Raw genomic sequence first — 23,386 nt, 5'->3', positions numbered from 1 at the left:
GAAACTTGGTCCCCACTCAATGTTTAGAAATAGGGTATTTCAAAAGTGGCTAGGTCATTAGGGTTTTGACCTTGAGGATAGATTGTTGCAATTGCAGAAGCGTTATAAAAATTGATTTCACATCTCACACTTTCCCTTTCTTGCTCTTGCTGTCTGCTGCACTTGTCTTCAGTAAGAAAGGGCTCACACAAAGCCAGCAGTGTGCTCTGCATGGGGTTTCCTCCAGAAATCTAGGGACCTAAAGAGCCAGTGCACTCCCATTCTTTATCACAATCTAATGTATTCCAAGATGCAACACAGTGCACTGAGATGTGTTACTTATGGGATGTCTGTGGGTTTTGAGATTCCACTATATATTCCTCCTATCACACTTTCTCAGGTACATGTTTTATATTTTTTTCTCCAAGTCTGCAGTTATTCTTTTGGTTCTGTTAAGTGCTGTTCATGGGGAAAAATGTAATGTATTTCAATTTATCAACATTTTCTTCCATAGATGGTGCTTACGCTTTTGTATCTAAAACATCTTTGTCTAACATGAAGTTTTAAAGATTTTCCCTGTTGCTTTTTTTAAGTTTTAAGCTCTAGATAGTAAATACAGGTATTTGATCTATTCTCATAGTTTCATATAAAATTTGTAATATGAATTACATATGATTTATCTGTTCATGAATTTTCAATTGTTTTAGTCCTTGTCAAAAGATTACAGAGCTCATCTCTCTGAACTGTGTAATTGGGGGTTGGGATAGAGATGCAAATGATTGCTGGGCAATGCTAAAAATGTTCCCATTCCCACTTGGCACCAGGCCGTGGATTGCCACCTGACCCCTAACAGTCAAGTAAGTAGGCTCAATCACAGATACCAGCTGACCACGGGACTCACTAGGCCTGCTGTGGTTACTGTTTGACACTGTGGGGGAAAAATGAGATTATTTTATAACCTCTGAGGCTTGGACTACTACTCCAAAAGCCTGTGGGAACATATCCTTCACTTGAAATAGATAAATAGATTTTTGAATGGACAGGTAGAGGTAAAGAAAGAAAAAAGGAAGATGGATAGATATATGGATAAATGAATCAAAGGATGGTCAGATAGACAGGTGGACTGATCTGATGTATGGTAAGAGGAACTGTAGAAAATGGATGTGTGGAAGGAGGAAGACACATGGGCAGGAGTATGGAGTCTCGGTGGAAAGGTCTGAGGGTGAGGGATGGGGTGGAAAGAGGACTGGATGGGGGGGGGTGGGAAGGCTGGGTGATGGAAACACAGTTGCATAGAGGGAGGGGTGGGGTAAATTCCGTCTCTGGCACTGACCTGATGCTCAGCTCTGGCCTCTCACAGGGAGTTTCCTGATCCCCTACATCATCATGCTCATCGTAGAGGGGATGCCGCTCTTGTACCTGGAGCTGGCTGTGGGGCAGCGCATGCGGCAGGGCAGCATCGGTGCCTGGAGGACCATCAGCCCTTACCTCAGTGGTGTCGGTATGTGGGATCCTTTTCAGTTCCTCTGACAGAGACTCCTGCATTCCTGGACAGGCGTGCTGGTTGCTGTCCATGAGCAGGACCTGTGGTTGGGTGAACTGACAGCCCAGGGAGGGCTGCCATTGAACTTGGTAGAGAGGGCTCTGGGTTCTGACCCTCAAATGGAACCCCACCCCCGAGGGAAACTCCCACCTTGGGGCATCTCTACTCAGGACCTCAGCTTGAGAGTCTGTGAATGGTTGGACTTGGTTCTCCTCGTTCAGTCCCAGCTCCTACCACCTGGAAATGTACACAACTGTCCCCTTCTTACTGAAAATGGCATGACTGCGTGAGCTTATTTATCTTTACCACACCACTTAGGGGCTTTGGGGCACCATAGTGATGCCTGTATGCAGAAGGCATCTATGCATGCCATGTGTGGCCCACCGCACCCTTCCAGAGTGACCTTCAGTCATTATCTCCTGGTGCCAGGATATGATTCTCCTGTTTTGTGAAAGCCCAGAGTCCAGGGCCATCAGTGGCCATAAATGTTCTGTGCACTTTCATGTCCCAGAAAGGGAAAGAGATAGAAAAGCTGAGGAATGAAGAAGGGTCAATTTGATAAGATATCGGGCAGCTTTAGAAGAAATGTGTCAGGAGCATTAAGAGTCATCTTCAAACTGCCTCCTCCCTGTGATGAGCTCTAAAGGCCATCACAGAGTGCTGAGGCAGCACTGCACATTGGAAAGACAAGGGAGGCTGCCTGGCCCCTTGAGCACTGACACCCGGATACTGGCAAGAATTCCCAGTGGGGTGTAGAGATCTGCTATTTGATGATATCGATACTGGTATAGTCCACCACACCCAAGGTTAACAACTTATAGCTCTTGATTATGTGTGGGATGACAAAGGTTGGCTGTGTGAGTCCACTTGAGAGCAATGTGATGGCAAACTCTCCCTTTTTTCACAGTGCTACTGTGAAACCCTCATAGGTCAGACTGGGTTGGCGGTAGGGGTTGTCTGTCTGATTCACATCTCACTCCTGCCACATAGGTGGGGTTGGCTCCAGTGATTCAACCTCCAAAAGGAGCAAATGTCATATCAGGCATGTGGTTGGCACTTCTCCATAGCTCTACTGAGTAGTTTTGGGCCAGCTCTGAGCTTCAATTTGCTCTTTGAAAGGACAATACTGTTGTAAGAACCAACGGCACACAAAATACTGAGCCCAGGACCGGACACTTAGCTGTCAAAAAACTATCATTAGTCTCCCACCTCAGATGATGAGTGGTTAGGAAGAATATCCTAGGAAGAGGTCATAGGTATGGTATCAGGTCTAAATAAGAACCTGAAGGAAAAGTGTTCCTGTTTGGGGGTGTCACCATAGTTCTGTCAATCAAGTGCCACTGTTAAATCACATACATCTGATCTTCATCACGGCCCTCTGCTTGCTTACAGGTGTTGCTAGTGTGGTGGTCTCCTTCTTCCTCTCCATGTACTACAATGTCATCAATGCCTGGGGCTTCTGGTATCTCTTCCACTCCTTCCAGGTGAGCCAACCTCTGGCCAGAGCAGAAGCAGAAAGGGTAGAAGATGCAGGGTCACTCACCAAGTGACAGAGGATGAGAACACCAGCCTGTGGGATCCTCACAGTGAGGGGAGAGGGTGAGGGAAGACACACATCTCAAACCAAGCGGGGACATCAGAATCTGGATCTGGATCCACTACTTGCACGGTGTAAGCCATGTTGTGCAGCTGTCCATGTATGTACGTTTCTGAGGAGCAGGGTCCACAGTACCCACTGGAATACCTACAGGAAGTGTCCTGAAAACATTACAAACCAGCTCATGACAGACTCAGGAGAAAGTCTGTTGGGGGGGAGGGGACTTATGGTGATGGTTTCACCATTCTGACAGGTCTGAGATGATTATTTCTCCTCCTGTCCCATGTCCCCTTCTCCCCCTGTCATTGTCACTTGTCCTTCCATCTTCTAGCTCTAGGCTGACCCTGAAGACCCCAAAAATCACCTAGAAGGAACAACGCCATTCTAACACGATAGGAGCTGTTTTCAATGGCAAACATTTTAAACTGCATTATCCAAATTCGTGTTGCTGATATTCTGGAAGGATCTAGGCATTGTTGAAAATAAATAGAAGAACCATAATTCCACACTGAGAACTGGTCTCATAATACCACACTGAGAGCTGGTCTTTATGCAAAGATAAGGAATCTTTCCACCACGCATGTTCTATTCCCCCACCTTCAGCCTTTGCAGTCTCAGGGACTCTAATCCCACTGCCTCCACTCCTCTTCTAGTAGCTCCCTCCATTTCAGCCTCTTTCCAGGTGGAAAAAGAGGAGGAGGACCTAGAAAGTTCCATTTTAATATCCATGTGGTCCACAGGTTGGTGGACTGCCCCCAATCCTGCATTAAACCCTCTTCCAAGGTCACGAGATAATGACACAGTCGACCTTCACATACACTTCTGTGGGCCAGGCATGTCCCTGGAACATATAGATCTACACTCACACGATCATACACACCACATGAGAGCTTCTGTCCAACCCCACAAGCTTCAATCTACTCTACAGGATTCTACTTCATGGGGTGGGAGTAGGGGTCGTTCGCAGCAGGTCCCTTTAACCAAGCTAATGTAGGGACCTTATCTTTAACTTCTGGTGCAGATGAAGGGAGGGAGAGAACTGAAAATTTCTCAGTTGTTCCATTGAGCCAGTTCACACATGCCCCAGAGCTTCTTCATGTAGCATGTACATTGGCAGGAACATTCAAAAACATGATGTCCAATTCATCTCAAGCAAAAGATTCTGGGTATAGCCAAGGCAGCCCCAGGTTTGCAGTCAAATATGTGAAACAGAGTGAGCTAGAGTGTCCTCAGCAGAGAATGAACTAAGTGTTCTTTCAGCTAGGCAAGGCAACTGAGCTTATGAGGGCTTCTGTTTCTTGGCTGGGACCTACTACTGGTTTTCATCAGTTACCAATGTCTCCCTCCTGTGGCCTCTCCATCCAAATGACCTTGCCATTCCATGATTCTAATCCAAGTACCTTCCCAGCTTGATGGTTTTGTTTGTTTTAAGTTTTATCTTATTTATAGTATGTGTATAGGTGTTTTGTCTGCATGTCTATGTACCACATGCATGTCTGGTGCTTACAGAGGCCAGGAAAGGGTGTCAAATCCCCTAGAACTAGAGTTACAGATGGTTGTGAGCCATCATATGGGTGCTAGGACTCTAATCTGGGTCTTCTGAAAGAACAGCCAGTACTCGTAACTAGTGAGCCGACTCTCTAGCCCTATATCTGGTTTTGAGCAGAGCCAAACAGTAGCTACAAGGATCTGGAAAGTCTAGGTCTGGAAGCCTCTGTTCCACTGTACTCTTGCCTAAAGCAAGCCAGGCTAGCCCATATGTACAGGACAAGGTACAAGGCCTCCTGTCAAAGCCACTTCCTATCATCCTCCCCAGTCCTTGCCTTCCCCTTACCTCTCCGTTGATCCTCGCTTCATTCCAAAGGATCCCCTGCCGTGGTCTGTCTGCCCACTGAATGGTAACCGCACCGGCTATGACGAGGAGTGTGAAAAGGCTTCGTCAACTCAGTACTTCTGGTACAGGAAAACACTCAACATTTCGCCGTCCATCCAGGAGAATGGAGGAGTGCAGTGGGAGCCAGCACTGTGCCTCATCCTGGCCTGGCTGATGGTCTATCTGTGCATCCTGAGAGGCACCGAGTCAACTGGCAAGGTAGGCTGGGGAGTGAGACGTTGCCGCGTCTGGGTGAGTGGATGAGTAGCTCCTCAGCCCTGGCCTTGATCAATGCCAGGGGCTGTCTCTTGCGGTCCAGAAGTTGAGGCTCCCTGGATCAGAAGGTATGGATGGTGTTACTGGCACATTCCTCTACTAGCTGACAGTGGGGTGGTTAAAGTTGTGACATCTGAAATGAGATGCCCCAGCTAGCTCTCAAACTCAGCGACACCAGGGCATTTCATGGAGATCTTAAAACATCTGACAATTTAGTCCTTCCCCGTCAAATGCCAGATTATTATTCTGGGGAGGAACCTCAATGTGGAGATATGAGTCAGCAGAAATGACTTTATTGTGTGGTTGGATTTGGGGTCCCATTTCAAAGTGCTTTCAGGGACTCACAGACATCCAAAACTGTTGGATTCTTCCTTGGTTTGGTTTGTTTTGTTGTTGTGTGATTTGGGATTTTGCCTTTTATTTTGAAAGTGTCTCTTTATATAGTTCATGCTGGCCTGAAACTCACTATACAGCTCAAACTGGCCTCACAGTGATCCTCCTGACTCAGCCTTCTTAGTGTTGGGATTGTAAACCACAGACGTGCCACAACCCTGGCTTAGGCCTTTTATCTGCCTAAGCCCTATCTTCCTGCTGGATGCCCAGGTTCCCATTTCTTCTAGGGATGATATATCGGTTGTATTTCCATTACCCGCACCTGTCTCAAACTGGAATAAATTTTCCATACCGAGCTATTCTACAAAGCAAATTCACAGAAGACCACATTCCCACAGTATCTTATTCTTTTAACAGCACCTCAGAGTAGATACATGATGATACTCGCAAAAGTCTTAGATAGGTAAAGTGATCTTCCCAAGATCACAGTAGGGGACAGCAGAGTCAGGACAGAGCCCAGATTTACTCCAAGGACTTCCCATCCTATTGGTGGCATGCCCCATGAATGTTCTCTCTATGCGTTTTGTGACTTAATCGCTTGCAATTTTTCTTCTTATGAGAATCCCACAAGCCCTTAGATCTCACTCTCCTGATCACCTGAGCTTCCTTCTCCAGCACTCACATGTTTTGTTTTCGCGTGCGGCATCAGGCTTAGAACTACCTGTGTCATAAAGATGATGCACAGCAATCCCAAGTGACATTTTACATTGGCTTCTAAGTCCCCAAAGCGGTAAGGAGGTTAGCCCCAAGCACTTTGTCTCACAACCGAGCAGAAGAATCAGGGTGCTCTTTCTCAATTAAGGGGAGACCTTGTAACATCTTCTCTGCTCCAACTTAGACCATGCATGATCCAAAAGATCTAAGGGCAGGGTCTGTACCCTTGAATATTAAAGCAGTCTTTTTTTTTTGTTTTGTTTTTCGAGACAGGGTTTCCCTGTAGTTTCTAGAGCCTGTCCTGGAACTAGCTCTTGTAGACCAGGCTGGCCTCGAACTCAGAGATCCGCCTGCCTCTGCCTCCCGAGTGCTGGGATTAAAGGCGTGCGCCACCACCGCCCGGCTTAAAGCAGTCTTTTCCTCTCCTTGCCTCTTATAACTGTGGAATTAGGTAGAGCCTGGGCATGATATTAATATTAATCCTCACCACCCATTTTCTCTGCTGATCCTATGACACCTTCCCTGACAGAAATAACCCAGTAGTTCCATATATAAAGACACTGCCTTTTCCTTTTCTGTTGAAATCTCTGTTATTCTGACCCGAATATTTAATTATTGGCCAGAACTTACTTCTCATGATAGGTTAAGCTAGATGTCCAGCTGTCTTTTCCACAAGAGAAAGAAGGGACTCATTTTATGGGAACTCCAGAAAACCTGTAAGGAACATGGTCCATGGAAAATTCCAGAACTTGCCCTGAGTGTCCTCTAAGTACCCAGTGTTATGGACCTGGATCAGCCCTCCTCCTTGTCTCTGAATTTCTTTCACATTACTTTTCAAAGTGCTCTTATCCATCTTCATCTCTATCTGGTTTGAAATAGTAGATATTTCCTTGAATGTATAAGAAGCCATGATAAACACATATCCCACATTCTTCTCAGTGTCCCTCTGACAGTCTTAGAAATAAATAAAATATGATGCCATGCCAAGGAGGAAATGGAAGACTGAGCATAATTCAAGCATATCAAGACATGGGTCACTAACTATGTTTCTTAGAGGTGGATCCAACCTAGAGGATTGATAAAACAAAAACAACCTTGCCAATTTTTTTTGTTTGTTTTACCCATTTATCTATGCATACATAGTAAGGGATTTACCCAAAATTTCCCACCCAGACTAGGCAGACATGCACCTGGAAGTCCTTACTTTGAGGCTTTTCAGAAGTTAGGGTGACACTGAGTCCAAAATGTCCCTGCCAAAGCAACCAAGAGCACATCCTTAAATTATGATGCATGTCAATAGGGAAAGAAGACTGGCTTAACCAAAGAGTTAGACTTCTTATGAAGAATACACAAAATCCCACCAGTACTATCTATTGCATTTGTTGTGGGTACTTTCTTCCATACACTGCTTCCTATCTATGGGCATGCCTAGCCAGGCCCCTCTCAGATCCCATCCTCGAAAGCAGGGTCTGCCCCAAGCCACTGAACTAATTTTCTTGTTAGAGAAAATACAGATCTTGTAAGTGATTGGTCATCCTTCTTGGGACTTCAGAAAGCTCAGAGCCAAATTTGGCTCAAATACTGAACAGAGAGACTCATATGTTGTGTGGGCTCCTTCAGTCTTGTTTTAGAGACAGAGGGGTTGGAAGAGTATGGAAAGAAGAAACTGGGAACCTGTTGCTTCTAATCCATTAAAGAAGAAATTTTATGGTGGCAGCAGATATGGGCAGCCAAGTCCCACACTGTCTTTCCCAGACCACAGACCCTGTGTCCTACTCAGGATTAGCGCCACCTGCAGCTCTCCAGCAGCTGTGGACGCAGCCTAAACACCAAAGAAGATGTTTATGGGGATGGTTATCTGTCCTGCCATTCCTACCTCTCCAGCATTCGTATTCTGTTCCTGAACACCCACAGGTGGTCTACTTCACTGCGTCAATGCCTTACTGTGTACTTATTGTCTACCTGGTCCGTGGCCTCACACTCCATGGAGCCACCAATGGCCTGATGTACATGTTCACACCTAAGGTATGGGCTGCAAGGGAAGGGGACTGTCTGTTTTGGGATGCCTGGGAGGAAAGAGAAAGGGGGTAAGATCTGTAATCATCAGGTCTGGTATGAGCCCAAGACTGGGCCAAAGGCTACGGATATCCTGGGGGCCCAAACTTCCTCCTTAGACAGGTCATTCCCAAGTCCTGTACATTCTTGAAGTTAAATCTTCTATCCATCCCTTCCTGCTGCCCTCACTGCCCCTGATGACTAGTGCCTGTACCTTCCTTCTGGTCTTCCTGCTTCAGTTCTCACCCAAAGCCCTGTCCGTACTGTCCACTGAGCCAGGCATCACTCCAGTCTGTAGTGGGAGGCTGCTTGTGGGTCCCCAGCCACCCAGATAGCTCAGTCAGTAGAGCGTGAGACTCTTAATCTCAGGGTCATGGGTTTGGGCCCCACGTTGGGTGCCACCAGCCATCTCCCTTACCTTCCATAGACCCTTTCCCTCTAGGTTGCCCTTCTTTAAGTTTTTCTTTCCAGTCACCTTCATTGGTGTTCTTCAGTGGGAATGCTATTGCATTTGGAGTAAGGCACATTCTTTGCTTAACAAATCTTGTAGCCAGAATCAGATGACTGTAGCACCTATCGAAATGTACATCCTTGTTGGAAAAGCCATAAGAGTCAGTGATGGAGTCAACTCAGACTTGACTCCACATCGAGGTCACATTGCCAAAATTTCTGTGTGTTAAGACCAGTGCAGTGCCTGGTTAGTGACTGAGAGGTCCCATGTGTTGGACTATTAGACTAGACAATATTCAATGGCACTCTCCATGAGTAGGGTGCCATAGATGGCATGAGAGAAAGACTGCTGAGTAGTTTGCTTGCCAGGGAATACACTAGAGATAGTCTGGGACAAAGACATGGACTCCAACCACAAGCCGCACTGACCGCCTGTGTGTTAGAAGAAGTAATTTTCTCTCCATCTCTGAGCCTCCATCTTTTGGGAGGGAGAGTTTGGGATTAGAGCCGAGGATTCCTCAGCCCTATCCCTACTGGCCTTCTAGATGGAACAGCTAGCCAACCCCAAGGCCTGGATCAATGCAGCCACGCAGATCTTCTTCTCACTGGGCTTGGGTTTTGGCAGCCTGATTGCTTTTGCCAGCTACAACGAACCCTCCACCAACTGCCAGAAGCATGCCATCACTGTGTCCATCATCAACAGCTCCACCTCCATATTTGCCAGCATTGTGACCTTCTCCATCTATGGCTTCAAGGCCACCTTCAACTATGAAAACTGCTTAAACAAGTGAGTCTAAGTTGTCCCTCAGAACCTTGGGACTCAAGAGGGAAGGCAAGGCTCCAGATTTCTGAGCTGGAAGGGTGACTGGGAAGGACTGGGTTCCCAAAGTCAAGGAGTAGACGAAAGACACCAGTATTGAGGTCCACAGTATGGGGCTCAGTTATTCCCTCAACTACCAGCACCAGAAACTGGGGGTTCAAAAGTTAAGGCCTGCCTTGCAGGGAATGGGCAGTTTAAAGTGGTCATTGCGCTTAGCAGAAAGGGGCATTCAGAAAAAAAAATTGTCAATGTCTTAGGTCCTATTCCCCATCTCAAGTGTAACCAAGACCTCTCTAGCCAAGTTCCAGAGACTACAGCTTACTGTCTTTGGTGTCCCTCCAAACAGAGGACCATCTTTCAGATGCTAAGATGTCCAGGAGAGTGGTCACTTATAAAAGTAGCCATCTCTAAGTAAGGATTGTAATGGAACTCAGTATACATGCAAATAATTTAATTTGCACAGTGATATAAAATTAAGTTTAAGAATTCTAAGCCATAGTTAACTCCCCATGGGAGGCCTTACCCTCTTTTAGGAGTAGATGGGGGATGGGGAGTTATTTGAGGGGAATGGGAGGAAGGGAGGGAGGGGGCAATGTGGTCGGTATGTAAAATGAATTTAAAAAATGGAATACAGAACTAAACCGAGAACTCTCAACAGAGGAATCTAAAATGGCTGAAAGACACTTAAGGAAATGTTCAACATCCTTAGTCATCAGAGAAATGCAAATAAAAACAACTCTGAGATTCCATCTTACACCTGTAAGAATGGCCAAGATCAAAAACACTGATGACAACTTATGCTGGAGAGGTTGTGGGGTAAAGGGAACACTTCTGCATTGCTGGTGGGAGTGCAAGCTGGTACAGCCCCTTTGAAAGTCAGTGTGGCGATTTCTCAGAAAATTAGGAAACAACCTTCCTCAAGACCCAGTAATACCACTTTTGGGTATATATCCAAAGGATGCTCAATCATGCCACAAGGACATATGCTCAACTATGTTCATAGCAGCTTTGTTTGTCATAGCCAGAAACTGGAAACAACCTAAATGCCCCTCAACTGAAGAATAGATAAGGAAAATGTGGTACATTTACACAATGGAGTACTACACAGCAGAAAAAAATAACATCTTGAATTTTGCAGTCAAATGGATAGAGCTAGAAAACATTATTTTGTGTGAAGTAACCCAGACACAGAAAGACAATTATCACATGTGCTCACTCATAGTGGTTTTTAAACATAAAGGAAAGAAAACCAGCCTACAAATCATAATCCCAGAGAACTTAGACAACAATGAGGATACTAAGAGAGACTTACATAGATCTAATCTACATGGGAAGTAGAAAAAGATAAGATCTCCTGAGTAAATTGGGAGCATGGGGACCTTAGGGGGAGGGTTGAAGGGGGAGGGTAGAGGCAGGGAGGAGAGCAGAGAAAAATGTAGAGCTCAATAAAAATAAAAAATACAAAAAAATGAATTAAAAAATTTAAATTAAAAGAAAAATAATTCTAAGCCAAATGTAGTGGTGCATGCCTTTAACCTAGGTATTCTGGAGGCAGAGGCAAATGAATCTCTAAGTTTGAGACTAGCCTGGTCTACACAACAATTTCAGAACAGCCAAGGTTGCATAGTGGGACCCTGTCTGAAAATAAGTAAAAATATTTAAGTGGATCTAAATTTATTTCCAAGCAGTTCCTCAATGGTATTAGCCACATTCAAGGACTGTCACCAACAATGGTTAATAATCTGGCTATGAAGTATTTAATACTTGGAGCGTCCCACCCAGTCTCATCAGAGACCACTTACTTACCCAGGTGTTAAATATCTTGTCGGGAGGTAGTTTCTGTCCTCTTCTCTGCTCAGGCATCCAGAGTTGTTCTTCCTACCAACTTTCCTCACTGGGCAGGAAGGAAGAGGGAAGAGGCTGCCTACTGGTCCCTTAGTCAAAAAAAATCAAGCTCCTTAGTCAAAAAAAATCAAGATGATGGTCTGCTCTGCAGGGTGATTCTGCTGCTGACCAATTCTTTTGACCTTGAAGATGGCTTTCTGACAGCCAACAACCTGGAGGAGGTGAAGGAATACCTGGCATCTACCTACCCAAGCAAGTACAATGACGTGTTCCCGCAAATTAGAAACTGCAGCTTGGAATCAGAGTTGGACACGGTAAGAGGCCTGGGAAGGGGGGTGGGGGGGGGACTGCCTCTCTCCACACAGTTCCTAATGACCTGGAAAGACAATGGTTAAATAGTATTCATATCCTGGATCTTTTTAAAGGACTATTGCAATAAAGTCGAGAGTGCTGCTATATCCTTGACCCAATGTTTTTATTAAATTCCTTTGCAATAATAACTAATTGTGATTTTATTTGTACCTCATTAAAGATTAATAATGCTAACTTTTTGTTCATATATTTTCTGGCTACTTGTATCTGTTCAAAAAAATTTTAGATGGCCAGGCAATGGTGGCATGTACTTTTAATCCCAGCACTCGGGAGGCAGAGGCAGGAAGATCTTTGTGAGTTCAAGACCAACCTGGTCTACAAGAGCTAGTTCCAGAACAGGCACCAAAACTACACAGAGAAACCTTGTTTTTTTTTAAAAAAAAAAAATTAGATGTGGCTGGGCGATGGTAGCATGCAATTTTAATGCCAACACTCAGGAGGCAAAAGCAGGAGGATCTCTGTGAGTTTGCGGCCAGCCAGGTCTACAAGAGCTAGTTCCAGGACAGGCACCAAAGCTACAGTGAAACCTTGTCTCAAAAAAATTTGATATATTTATTTTATTTGACATGTATAAATATTTTGCTTGCACATATATCCATATAATACACATGTATCTGGTACTCACAGAGGTAAAAAGAGGGTTGTTACCGGTGCTTGTGATTTGCCATGTGGGTGCTGGCAACTGAACCCAGGTTCCCTGAGTGAGTAGCAGGTGCTCTTACCACTGAGCCATCTCTGCAGCCTCCTTGTGTCTTTTTAAAGAAATATCTATATAGGCCATTTATTTGTCAATTTTTAAACTGGACTCTTTGCTATTAAGTTGTTTGAAGTCTAAATAAATAGAATTAAGTAAATGAGAGACATTGACAATGAAAATGTGAGATGCTAATGAAAGCCATTCAGGATGACACAAGGATAGGAAAGACACTGTGTGCTCATGGGATAGAAGATGTCTTAGTTAATTTCCTGTTGCTGTGAAGAGACACTAAGACCAAAGCAAATTATCAAAGAGAGTGTTCAATTGAAGGTTTGCGTACAGTTTCAAGAGAGAGTCCATGACCATCATGGTAGGCAGGCAGGGCGCTGGAGGAGCCGTTAAGAGCTTATATCTGATCCACAGGCAGGAGGCAGAGAGAGAGAAGGTGAGGGGGGAAGGAAGAAGAAAGAGGAGGCTGAGGGATGGGGAAAAGGGCAAGAGAGAGAGTGGTCTAGCCTGAGCTCCCTCAGTGACATACTCCCTTCAACAGGTCCACACTTCCTAATCTTTCCAAAACAGTTCCAACAACTGTGAACAAGGATTCAAACATATGAGCCTGTGGGGGCCATTATCATTGAGACCACCACAGAAGAATTATTATTTAAGTGTCCATAGTACCCAAGGCAGTTTACAGATTCAATGCAATCCTTACCAGTAATATTATTCATAGAAACAGAAAAAAAAATCCTAAAATCTACATGAAACTATAGAAGGCCCAGAATAGCCAAAGCAACTGAGTTATTAAAAAAAAAGTATATTAATACTTGATTTTAAGACAGTCTACGAAGTGTCTGGTATCAGCATGAGAAAAGGCAAAGAGACAAGTAGAACATTAAAACAGAACACAGAAAACCACGTGATTTCTGCCAAAGATGCCAAGAGAACACATTGAAGAAGGGACCATCATATCAGCTACTGGTGCTAGACCCCCCATCTCTCAAGCTGTACATAAGTTCAAAACTATGAAAAGTCTAAGTGGAAACAGGGGAAATACTTGAAGACACTGGTTTGTGTAAGGATGCTTTGGGATAAGGCCCAAAAAGTACTGGCAACAGAAGTAAAAACAAGTAGGATTATACCAAAGAAAGAACCTTCTGTGTAATGAAAGAAACAGTCAGTAGCATGAAGAAAATATTTAGGAACCCACATACACGCATTCACAGAGTAGTGGGGAAGACTTAAATAAAAAATACTGTTTTGTTATCAGTTGTAGGTAGGAATAAGTATTCCTGGAAGATAAAGTTTCCCATTCGAGAATTTTATTGAGATCTGTCCATTTTAATACACGTGGAACTTCATCCACTCATTTTAAATGCTGTATTTATTTCATCACAAAAAAATATACTTCAGCTATTTTCCTCATTCCCTGCTAATAGCCATTTGGGTATTTTTCTACGTTTTGCTTTAAAAGCATACATCTTCGTTTGTTTATTTGTTTGTTTATACATTTATCTATGACACTGATGGGCTTTGTTAATTAATGAATCTACTTCTGCAGTGCTGGGGTCCAAACCCAGGGTCTTGCAGGCGCGAAACTAGTTGTTACTTCCCCTTGTCAGCTAGCAAATCTCATCAGAGAGAAAATTCCCTTAGGGGATGTTTATTAATACATTGATTTTAAGCCGTAATTTGGGAAGAATGAATATCTTTTGAAATTTCACGTTTTTCACTTTCAACTCTAAGTAATGGTATTTTTTATAGTTAACGTATAAAAACAGATTTTATTATGACATTTTAATACATATGTATCATTGCTCCTTACTCTTATTCACACACTCTCTACTCCCCCTCTTCTCTTTACCCCTTCTTTCTGGTAGACTGTAGAGGGAAAGTATGTGTTGCGGTTGTGAGAAGTAATAGACAGAGGAAATACTATAATATGCAGAAAGAGAAAGAAAAGTCATAAAAAGCTGTTCAAGCAAAACAAAGGCCAAAACAAAACCAATACTGAAACACAAAAGTAAGACTTTAAAGTACATACGAAATAAAACAGAATAAAGCATCTTATGTCGGGGGTGGCTAAGAATACTTGCTATTCTTTCAGAAGACCCAGGTTCAGTTTCCAGCACCCACATGGCAGTTCACAACCATTCTTAACTCCAGTTCCAAGGGATCTGACCTCCATGGACCCAGGCACACACTTAGTATGCATAAATTCATACGTACAGATAAACATGGATAGACATAAATTTTTAAAAAAAATATGTCATCAGCAAATCCATCTTCCTTCTGGGATGAATGTAATTTTTCCCCCTAAATCCTAAACTATGGTTTGTAGCTGACTCTCAGGTGTGTGTGAGGAGGGAGAGATTTTATATCTCAAAACAGGTTAGACCAGATTGTCTTCCCAGGAGGTTGCCACAGTTAGTACCACTGCTAGCTATATACCCTCTCTCTGATTTGCTGTGGGATTACATTGTCTATGTGTGGCTTTCAGTGTTCTAGGCTCTGGGAAATGGAGACACACACATTTATCTTTCCTGATGTGTGCTATCTCACCAGAATGCCAACTGATTTTCTGCCCACAACCCACAGTTCTACCTGAGTATGTTTGCCTCTGAGTCTGAGTCAGCTTCGGTTTAGTCCTGGGTTCTTTGTAATTGTCAGGGTCACTGCTTGCTACCTTGGTGGAGGAGGTGGGATCCCTGGGGTCTAGGAATTTAATAGTTCTGAATTTTCTGTTCTTTGGCCAATGGGCTCTCTTCAAGGGATGGTTCCATTCATTGTCTCAAGGCTCAGCCAGTGGCAAACAAAATAGCTACCACATAAAGCAACGCAAATCTGCTCTAAGGTTTTCTGCTTGTTTAGGTCTTGTTGTTGCAGTTTAGTTCTATAACCTCCATTCATGTCTTTTCTATTTGTGGCCCCAGGGCAAGACTCTCCACCTCTTTCCCTGCTATTCTGCCCAGTCCTCAGAGTTAGAGCCTGTCATTTCTTTTGTAAATCTAACTTTAAATATTTTTATATTTTCTTACTCTCTGTTGTTGACTGTGGCCTTCTCTTGACACCTTAGACTCTTCAGTTGTAGATCAGGATTTTCTTTAAACTTTGTGGGGATACAGAAGAGTGTTGTCTCTACCTCTCCATCTTCAGTTCTTTGGGATTGGGTTTTGATTTAGCAACACATTTTCTCTCAATCACCTAGTTCTGTCAGCTAATCTCCTTCATGGATGTCTTGGCGTATCTTCTGTTACATTGCTATTATAAATAGTGTCTCCTTATTTCTATCATTGTTTATGTTGATTGCAAAAGAAACAAAATTTTTTGTAAGTTAATTTACACCTAAAATCTTGATGAATTCCCTAATCAATTCCTACAAGTACAGATTTCTTCTGTTTCCTGTATAAACTATTCTAATACCTGTATATAGAATTTTGTACATTTCTTTTTAATATTTGTATTTTAGTCTGTTTCTATTTCTGTTACACTATTATTATTGTTTTTACTGAAGTCTCAAGTACAATTACTTTCTGTACTTTGAGGACAGTGAAATTCAAAATGTTATACGAACACACTGACTAGTTCTGAGATTTACTATAAAGACTTTTGCTAACTGCTTCTAAAGACTACTTTCAGGACTAGGATAGCGGTTCCATGGCACTGGCTCATCGGTGAGGTTGGGGAATAGTTGGTTGGTTTGGGTATTTTGGTTTTGGGGGGTTTTCTCAGTTCATGGGGTGACACAACACTTTCTTCCTGTTGTTTGTTGTTCTAGTTAGGGTTATAATTGCTAGGATGAAATATCAGACCCAAAGCAAGTGGGGGAGGAAAGGCTTTATTTCCCTTATACTCCCATATTGCTGTTCATCACTGAAAGAAGAAACTCAAACAAGGTAGAATCCTGGACACAGGAGCTGATGCAGAGACCATGAAGGGATGCTGCTTATGTCTTGTTCTCCATGGTGTGTTCAGCCTGCTTTCTTACAGAACCCAGGACTGCCAGGCCAGGGATGGCACTACCCACAATAGGCTGCCCCTCTTAACCATCACTAATTAAGAAAATGCCCTGCACCTTCTGGAGGCATTTTCTCAATGGAGGTCCCCTCCTTTCAGATAACTCACCTTTGTCACAAAACTAACCAGCACGCTTGTTCAGCCCAGCTCAGACACCAAGACCCTAACACAGCAGACTTCAGGATCTAGATCCCACTTGGACACCTGTGACTCCCATTCTGAGCTTTGGCATGACATTCAGCTCCCTTCCTTTATTTCTGGCACTTAGTTTTTTCTCGCTTATTTTTGAGATTGACTGTGTCCAAGAATGTTATAATTATTGGTTTCTTTCAACTGACTTTCTTTCCCCTGTTCCTTCCATTCTCTCTTTATTTCTTTCCTTTCTACCATATCCTCTACTGTTTGAAATTTGAACTTCTATGTCTTCTTCCTGAAATCTCTCATTAATGTTTAACGTAACATGGCTTAATGTTAGAGAGTATCATCTTTACTTCCACTTCAAACAATGTAAAAATTTTAGGCTCTTAACTTCCCTGGCTTTGCTTTTATAAAGACAGAGGAATGATATTAAAATCCTGGTCTCCCACCTCTGCCTCCTGAGTGCTGGGATTACAGGTGTTTGCCAGCAGCCCTGGTTCCACTCTTCTGTTTTAGATATGATTGTTATGCAGTTCAGGTGTTTTAGACTCATAACTTGCCAAACACTGCATCCTTAGGATGCACAAGGCCCTGAGTTCAGTTCCTAGCCCCAGGGATAAACAAGGGCATGCACTTGTGCACGCGCGCATGCACACACACACACATACACACAAATTTTATTTGTCCAATACTTTTTCTTGCATTCCAACTGTCTTTGGGAGAGAGGAGTTAACTTTAAAATACCTTTCTGTGGGGCTGAAGAGATGGTTCAGCAGCAGCAAACGCGTGGTGTTCTTCCAGGAGACCTGAGTTTAGTTCCCAACGCTCACATTGTCAAGCTGTTCAGAGTCACCTCCAGAGAATACGATGTTTTCTTCTGGCCCTGTGGGCACCTGTGAAGCACGTTTAATAAAAACTCAGAGAAAGAAATTGGGGTTCAACCTGAAGGTCAGAAAAGCAAAGCAGCCAGCCACTGGCTCTTACTTTGACCTCAGTCCAAAAATAGTGATCCTGCTTCCAGGAAACTCAGAAACTCAGAGTGAGACCACCTGCACACATATGTCACACAAACATGAACATGGACACATACACACAGCTAAATAAATCTGATTTAATAGTATTGTCCTATGAAAGGCGGTGGTGGTGCACGCCTTTAATCCTAGCACTTGGGAGGCAGAAGCAGGTGAATCTCTATGAGTTCGAAGACAGTCTGGTCTATAGAGTAAGCTCCAGGACAAGCTCCAAAGCTACACAGAGAAACATGGTCTCAAAAAAAAAAAAAAAAAAAAACCACCCTATAAGGCAAGTTTGTTTTGTTGCTGTTGTTTATTTTTGTTTGTTTTTTGGAGGAGTGATGGTGGCTCAAGATAGGATTTCTCTGTGTAACAGCCCTGGCTGTCCTGGAACTAGCTTTGTAGATCAGGCTGGTCTTGAACTTACAGAGATCTGCCTGCTTCTGCCTCCTGAGTGCTGGGATTAAAAGTGTGTGCCACCATGCTTTGCAGGGCAAGTATTAAGAACAGTAAAGTTTGTTAGATTTTGCTTCCATGTATTTGGCCCCATCATTCCTTCCTTCTTTTCTTCCTTCCTTCCTTCCTTCCTTCCTTCCTTCCTTCCTTCCTTCCTTCCTTCCCCTCTCTCTTTCTCTCTCTTTCTTTTCTTATTGTTGTTTGTTTGTTTTTGAAGACAGGGTTTCTCTGTATAGCCTTGGCTTTCCTGGAACTCACTCTGTAGACCAAACTGGCCTCAAACTCAGAGATTCACCTGCCCTGCCTGTGCCTCCCAAGTGCTGGGATTAAAGGCATGTGCCACCACGGCCCAGCAATATATTATCATGATCTTTTTAAAAAATTTTTTATTTTGTATATATTTTCTCTACATGTATATACATGCACTGTGTGCATACCCAGTGCCCATAGAAGTCAGAAAAGGGTGTCAGATCTCTGGAACCAGAGTTACAAACGTGGGTAAGCTGCTATGGGTACTGGAAATTGAGCCCAGGTCCTTTGGAAGAGAAGCCAGTAAGTGCCCTTAACCCCTGAGCCACTTCTCCAGTCATGGGCCCTGTTTCTTATAGAACTTGTCCCCAGAATAGAGTTTTTTAGGTTAACAGTTATTTTCTCTCAACATTTTAATACTATTTACCTTATAATTCTGGTTTCAATTGTTGCTGCTGAATTTTTCTTTTATTATTTTGCTTTAAATTGTGTGTGTGTGTGTGTGTGTGTGTGTGTGTGTGTGTGTGTGTGTATGGATGGATGGATGCTACAGCACTTGTTTGAAGGTCAGAGTAAGACTTTGTGGAGTCAATTCTCTTCTTCTGTCTTTACATGGGTTCCAGAGATTGATCATAAGTTAAAGCCTGTACTTCAAGTACCTTTACTGTTTGAGCTGTCTTGTCCACCCTTCTTTTATTTGTGTAATGAATAGTTCTTTCTCTGAATTCACTAAATATGTCCCTTTGCTTTTGGAATCTTTAGTGAATTTAGTATGGATGTGTTTTTATTATCTAATCTAGGCTGAGCCTAAATAATATTAAACCTGCTGAATTTATAGATCCATGATTTCTCAGTTTTGGCACGTTCACATACATCATTTGTTAAATGTTGCCTCAGTCTCTGTCCTTTCTCCTTGAAAATCTTCATTTAGATCTATGTTAATCTTATCCTTCCTATTCCACACTTCTCATAATTTTTATATAACGTTTATATATTATAGTCTCCATATCATGGTTTTATTTGTATGACTGACTGGTTGGCTAGTTTTCTTTCAACTCCCATCTATATTGTTAAAAAGGGAATCTGTGGTGGCTTATTGAGATTGTTCCCCATAAACTCATATGTTTGAATACTTGGTCCCCAGTTAGTAGAACTGTTTGGGAATGATTAAGAGGTGTGACTTTTTGGAGGAGGTATGTCACTGGTGGTGGGCTTTGAGGTTTCAGAAGCTCAGACCATTCCCAGTTAGCTCTCTCTGCTTCCTACTTGAGGATAAGCATGTAAGGTCTCAGCTGCTGCAACAGTGTCATGCCTGCCTGTCTGCTGCCTGCTGCTATGCTCCCCCACGGTGGTCATGGACTCTAACCCTCTGCAATCATGAGCCCCAAATTAAACACTTTCATTTTTATAAGTTGCCTTGGTCATGACAACAGAAAAGTAAGACAAAAGTTGGTACTAAGGAGTGAACTATTGCTATGACAGGCCTGACCATGCTGTGGTTTTTGAAAGAATATGGAAGACTATGGGACATTGGATTAGGAAGGCTGTTGAATAATATAAGCAGGGCTGAATGAAGCATCCTAATAGGATCTTGGAGGGCAGTAGGTGCTGAGCTCCATGTGGACTATAGATGCTCAGCTCAAGAAGTTTCAGAAAGGAACAATATCACCGACAGAGTTAGAAACCATTCTTGCGGTACTTTGGCAAAGACTCTGGAGGCTTTCTGCCCTTATTCTGCCCTTATTCTAAACCTCTGCCTGAGGCTAAATTGAAACATTTGAACTAATTTTATTGGCAGAGGAGATTTCAAAACAACCTGATGTTAACCCTGTTGCATAGTTATTACTGGTCATTTTATATGGGGCTACAATGAAAAAATAATAAGCGGAACAAAAAGAAATACAAAATGTTTGGTTTGAGGAGGAAAAAGCACCAAGAAATTTAGCATCCATACTGAAAGAGATAAGGAGAGGCCTGACGTAAAATGTAATAAAGGGAGTGTTGCCCTCAGGTCAAGACCCCATCCAGCTAATCCTGCAATTTGTAGACAGGAAATGTCTAAGGAATTTTCTGCTACTTTTAAAAACCTGAAACCAGGAAAATGTTATGAAAATATAATTCAAGAGGGTAATAGGCTCCAATTCATAAGTGGCTGAACTTGGCAGCATTGGCCAGGTAGTTCTGGCTTTAGAGTCCTGAAGGATACAGGAGTAAATGAGTTGTGGAATCTTCCTCTGCAGTTAAGAAAAAAACCTCTGAGGCCAGGTGTGTGACAGGGGAATCCCTGCATGGAATCCCAGAGAAGCCAAGCCAGACATGAAGTTATGAAAATGAAGCCTGGATTGTGTTGGAGACCCCAAGGTGTTGGAGATGCCAGAATCACAGGAGATACATCTCAAATACAGGTTCAGTGGAAACAGTGTTCTGAGAAGAGTGGAACCAAACCAAAAGAGAAAGACAGGTGATACAGTCAGCAACCCTGGAAGGGAAGAGCCAGCTAAGCCCATTGACAGCAGATACAGACCACAGGATTTGGAGTTACCCTGTCTTGCCTTGGTCCAGTATATTCTTGCTATATTCCCATTCCCCCCTTTTGGAATGGTAATGTATAGTCTGTGCCATTGTATATCGAAAGTATGTAATTTGCTTTTGATTTTACAAGGAGTTACAATTAGTTGCCTTGAGTCTCAGAAGAGACTTTCAATTTTGGACTATGAAAGACGATGGGGACTTTTAGAGTTGGACTAAAGTCATTTCACATTATGATACGACCACAAGCTTTTGACAGTCAAGCAGTAGAATGTAGTGGTTTGAATAAGAATGCCCTCCATAAGATCATATGTTTGAATAGTTGGTCCCCAGTTGGTGGAACTGTTTGGGAAGGATTGAGAGGTATGGCCTCATTGGAGGAGATATGTCACTGGCAGTGGGCTTAAGGTTTCAAAAGCCCAGGTCATTCCCAGTTAGTTCTCACTGCTTCCTACTTGTAGAAAAGGATTAAGCTCTCATGCTCCAACACCATGCCTGCTTGCCTGCTTGCCTGCTTGCCTGCTACCTGCTATGCTCTCCCCCCACACCGAGGGTCATGGACTCCAACCCTTTGCAACCATGTTCCCCAAATTAAACACCTGCTTTTATGTTGCCTTGGTCAGGGCATTTTGCCACAACAATAGAAAAGTATCTATTAGACAAAAGTATCTATTAGATTAGACAGAATCTAATAGCAAGTTGTAGATGGAGCTCCGGGCCGCTTCCCAGCTCCCAGCCGCTGGCTAACTTTACCCAAAATAATTACACGGAAACTGTATTCTTTTAAACACTGCCTGGCCCATTAGTTTCAGCCTCTTATTAGTTAATTCTTATATCTTGCTTTAACCCATATTTAGTAATGTGTGTAGCACCACGAGGTGGTCGCTTACCAGGAGAGAACTTAACCTGTATCTGTCTTGGAGAGGAGAAGCATGGCTACTGCCTGAAGCATCTGCCTTCTTTCTCCCACAATTTTGTTCTGTCTACTCCGCCTACCTATGTTCTGACCTATCAGGCCAAGCAATTTTCTTTATTAATTAACCAATGAAATAACAGATATACAGATGACCCTCCTCCATCAGCAAGTCACTTTAATAGATCTAAATTGGTTTGATTCTGTAGTTAGAAAGCATACTGGGCAAAAAGAAGTTCAGAATGTTCTACCCTCACATGTACAGGATATATATATATATATATATATATATATATATATATATTAAGAAAATAAAATAATACATAGAAAATTAAAATGAGGAGACTGAAGAGATGGCTCAGTGGTTCAGAGCACTGGCTGTTCATCCAGAGGACCCGGGTTCAATTCCTAGTACCCACATGGCAGTTCACAACTTTCTGTAACTCCAGTTCCAGAGGATCTGACACACATATGCAGACATACATGCAGGCAAAACACCAATGTACATAAAATTAAAAATGGAACTGAAATATACAGACTGCTCAGTTGGGTAAAATTTATATTTGCCTTTTTTTTAAGCAGTTGGCTGTCTGGTTTGCAGAAGATGGGTTGATGTGGTTGTCTGAGATTCAGCAGCCATCTGAATCTTGACATCTTGTTATAAAGATCAAAGTTTGTTACACATCAAGTTAGGTTAAGGTTCACTATGTACATAGACACCATCAGCCCAGTTTAAGTGTACCTTTAGGTCAGACTATATTCGATTGAACAGAATTTACCCTGAGATAGACCTCCCTCCCTACTAATTCTCTCTTCAACTATATCTAATCTAATATTAACATTACAGTGACCTTTTAAGCCAATAATTATGTTTATTATTGAAAACACTATTTTTTCAAAGTTATTTATTCCAGTTGTTTGTGATGTGGTGGTTTCAGTGGTAGCCATGCGCAGGAAAGTGAGATCAGACTATTCCAGTAGGGAGTATTTTAGCACTGACATTGTTTAGAATTGATGGCTCCTGGCAATAGTGAAACCATTGCTTTGTAATATTTAATATTCATTTTAAAATTTCTACAAGTGTCATCAAATCCTTATCTGTTTCTGATGCTGACTGTTCCCACTGTGTTTGTGCTATTGAGCTTACTTTATGTTTTTGTTTGTTTGTTTGTTTGTTTGTTTGTTTGAGACAAGGATTTTCTGTAGCTTTGGAACTGTGCTGGAACTACATTGAACTTACTTACATAGTCAATACTAAATTTTGTTGCTGTAACCAAATACCTTACAAGAAGAAACTAACAGGGTGGGGGAGGGGTGCTTATTTTGCTTCCCAGAGTGAGAGATTACCATCTATCATGGTGGAGAAAGGTTGTAGAGTTCATGACAGTAGGATCATGATACTGAGACTCTTAACTATTGAAAATATTGAAAATCTCAAGACACGTACTCAGTGACCTACTTTCTCCAGTGAGAGTCTAACTCCTAAAGTTATACACACCTCCAAAAGTTCAGCAGCGGGG

At 42.7% G+C, this 23,386-nt stretch overlaps 1 protein-coding gene across 1 annotated transcript in view; it reads left to right on the top strand.

Moving 5' to 3' along the window:
• Positions 1–23,386, top strand: part of LOC119809490 (sodium- and chloride-dependent transporter XTRP3A) — a 37,998-nt gene that overhangs the window by 11,223 nt on the left and 3,389 nt on the right. Inside the window, exons 2-7 of the mRNA XM_038322294.1 lie at positions 1,340–1,480; positions 2,915–3,006; positions 4,984–5,211; positions 8,230–8,340; positions 9,366–9,607; positions 11,637–11,799. Coding sequence (XP_038178222.1) covers positions 1,340–1,480; positions 2,915–3,006; positions 4,984–5,211; positions 8,230–8,340; positions 9,366–9,607; positions 11,637–11,799 — 977 coding nt within the window. The remainder of the gene's footprint in view (positions 1–1,339; positions 1,481–2,914; positions 3,007–4,983; positions 5,212–8,229; positions 8,341–9,365; positions 9,608–11,636; positions 11,800–23,386) is intronic.

This window comes from Arvicola amphibius, chromosome 3 (genome assembly GCF_903992535.2).
Source record: "Arvicola amphibius chromosome 3, mArvAmp1.2, whole genome shotgun sequence".
In the NCBI taxonomy this organism is placed as follows: domain Eukaryota; kingdom Metazoa; phylum Chordata; class Mammalia; order Rodentia; family Cricetidae; genus Arvicola; species Arvicola amphibius.
Note: the sequence above shows the minus strand (reverse complement) of the source record. Positions and strands in the feature narration are given on the sequence as shown.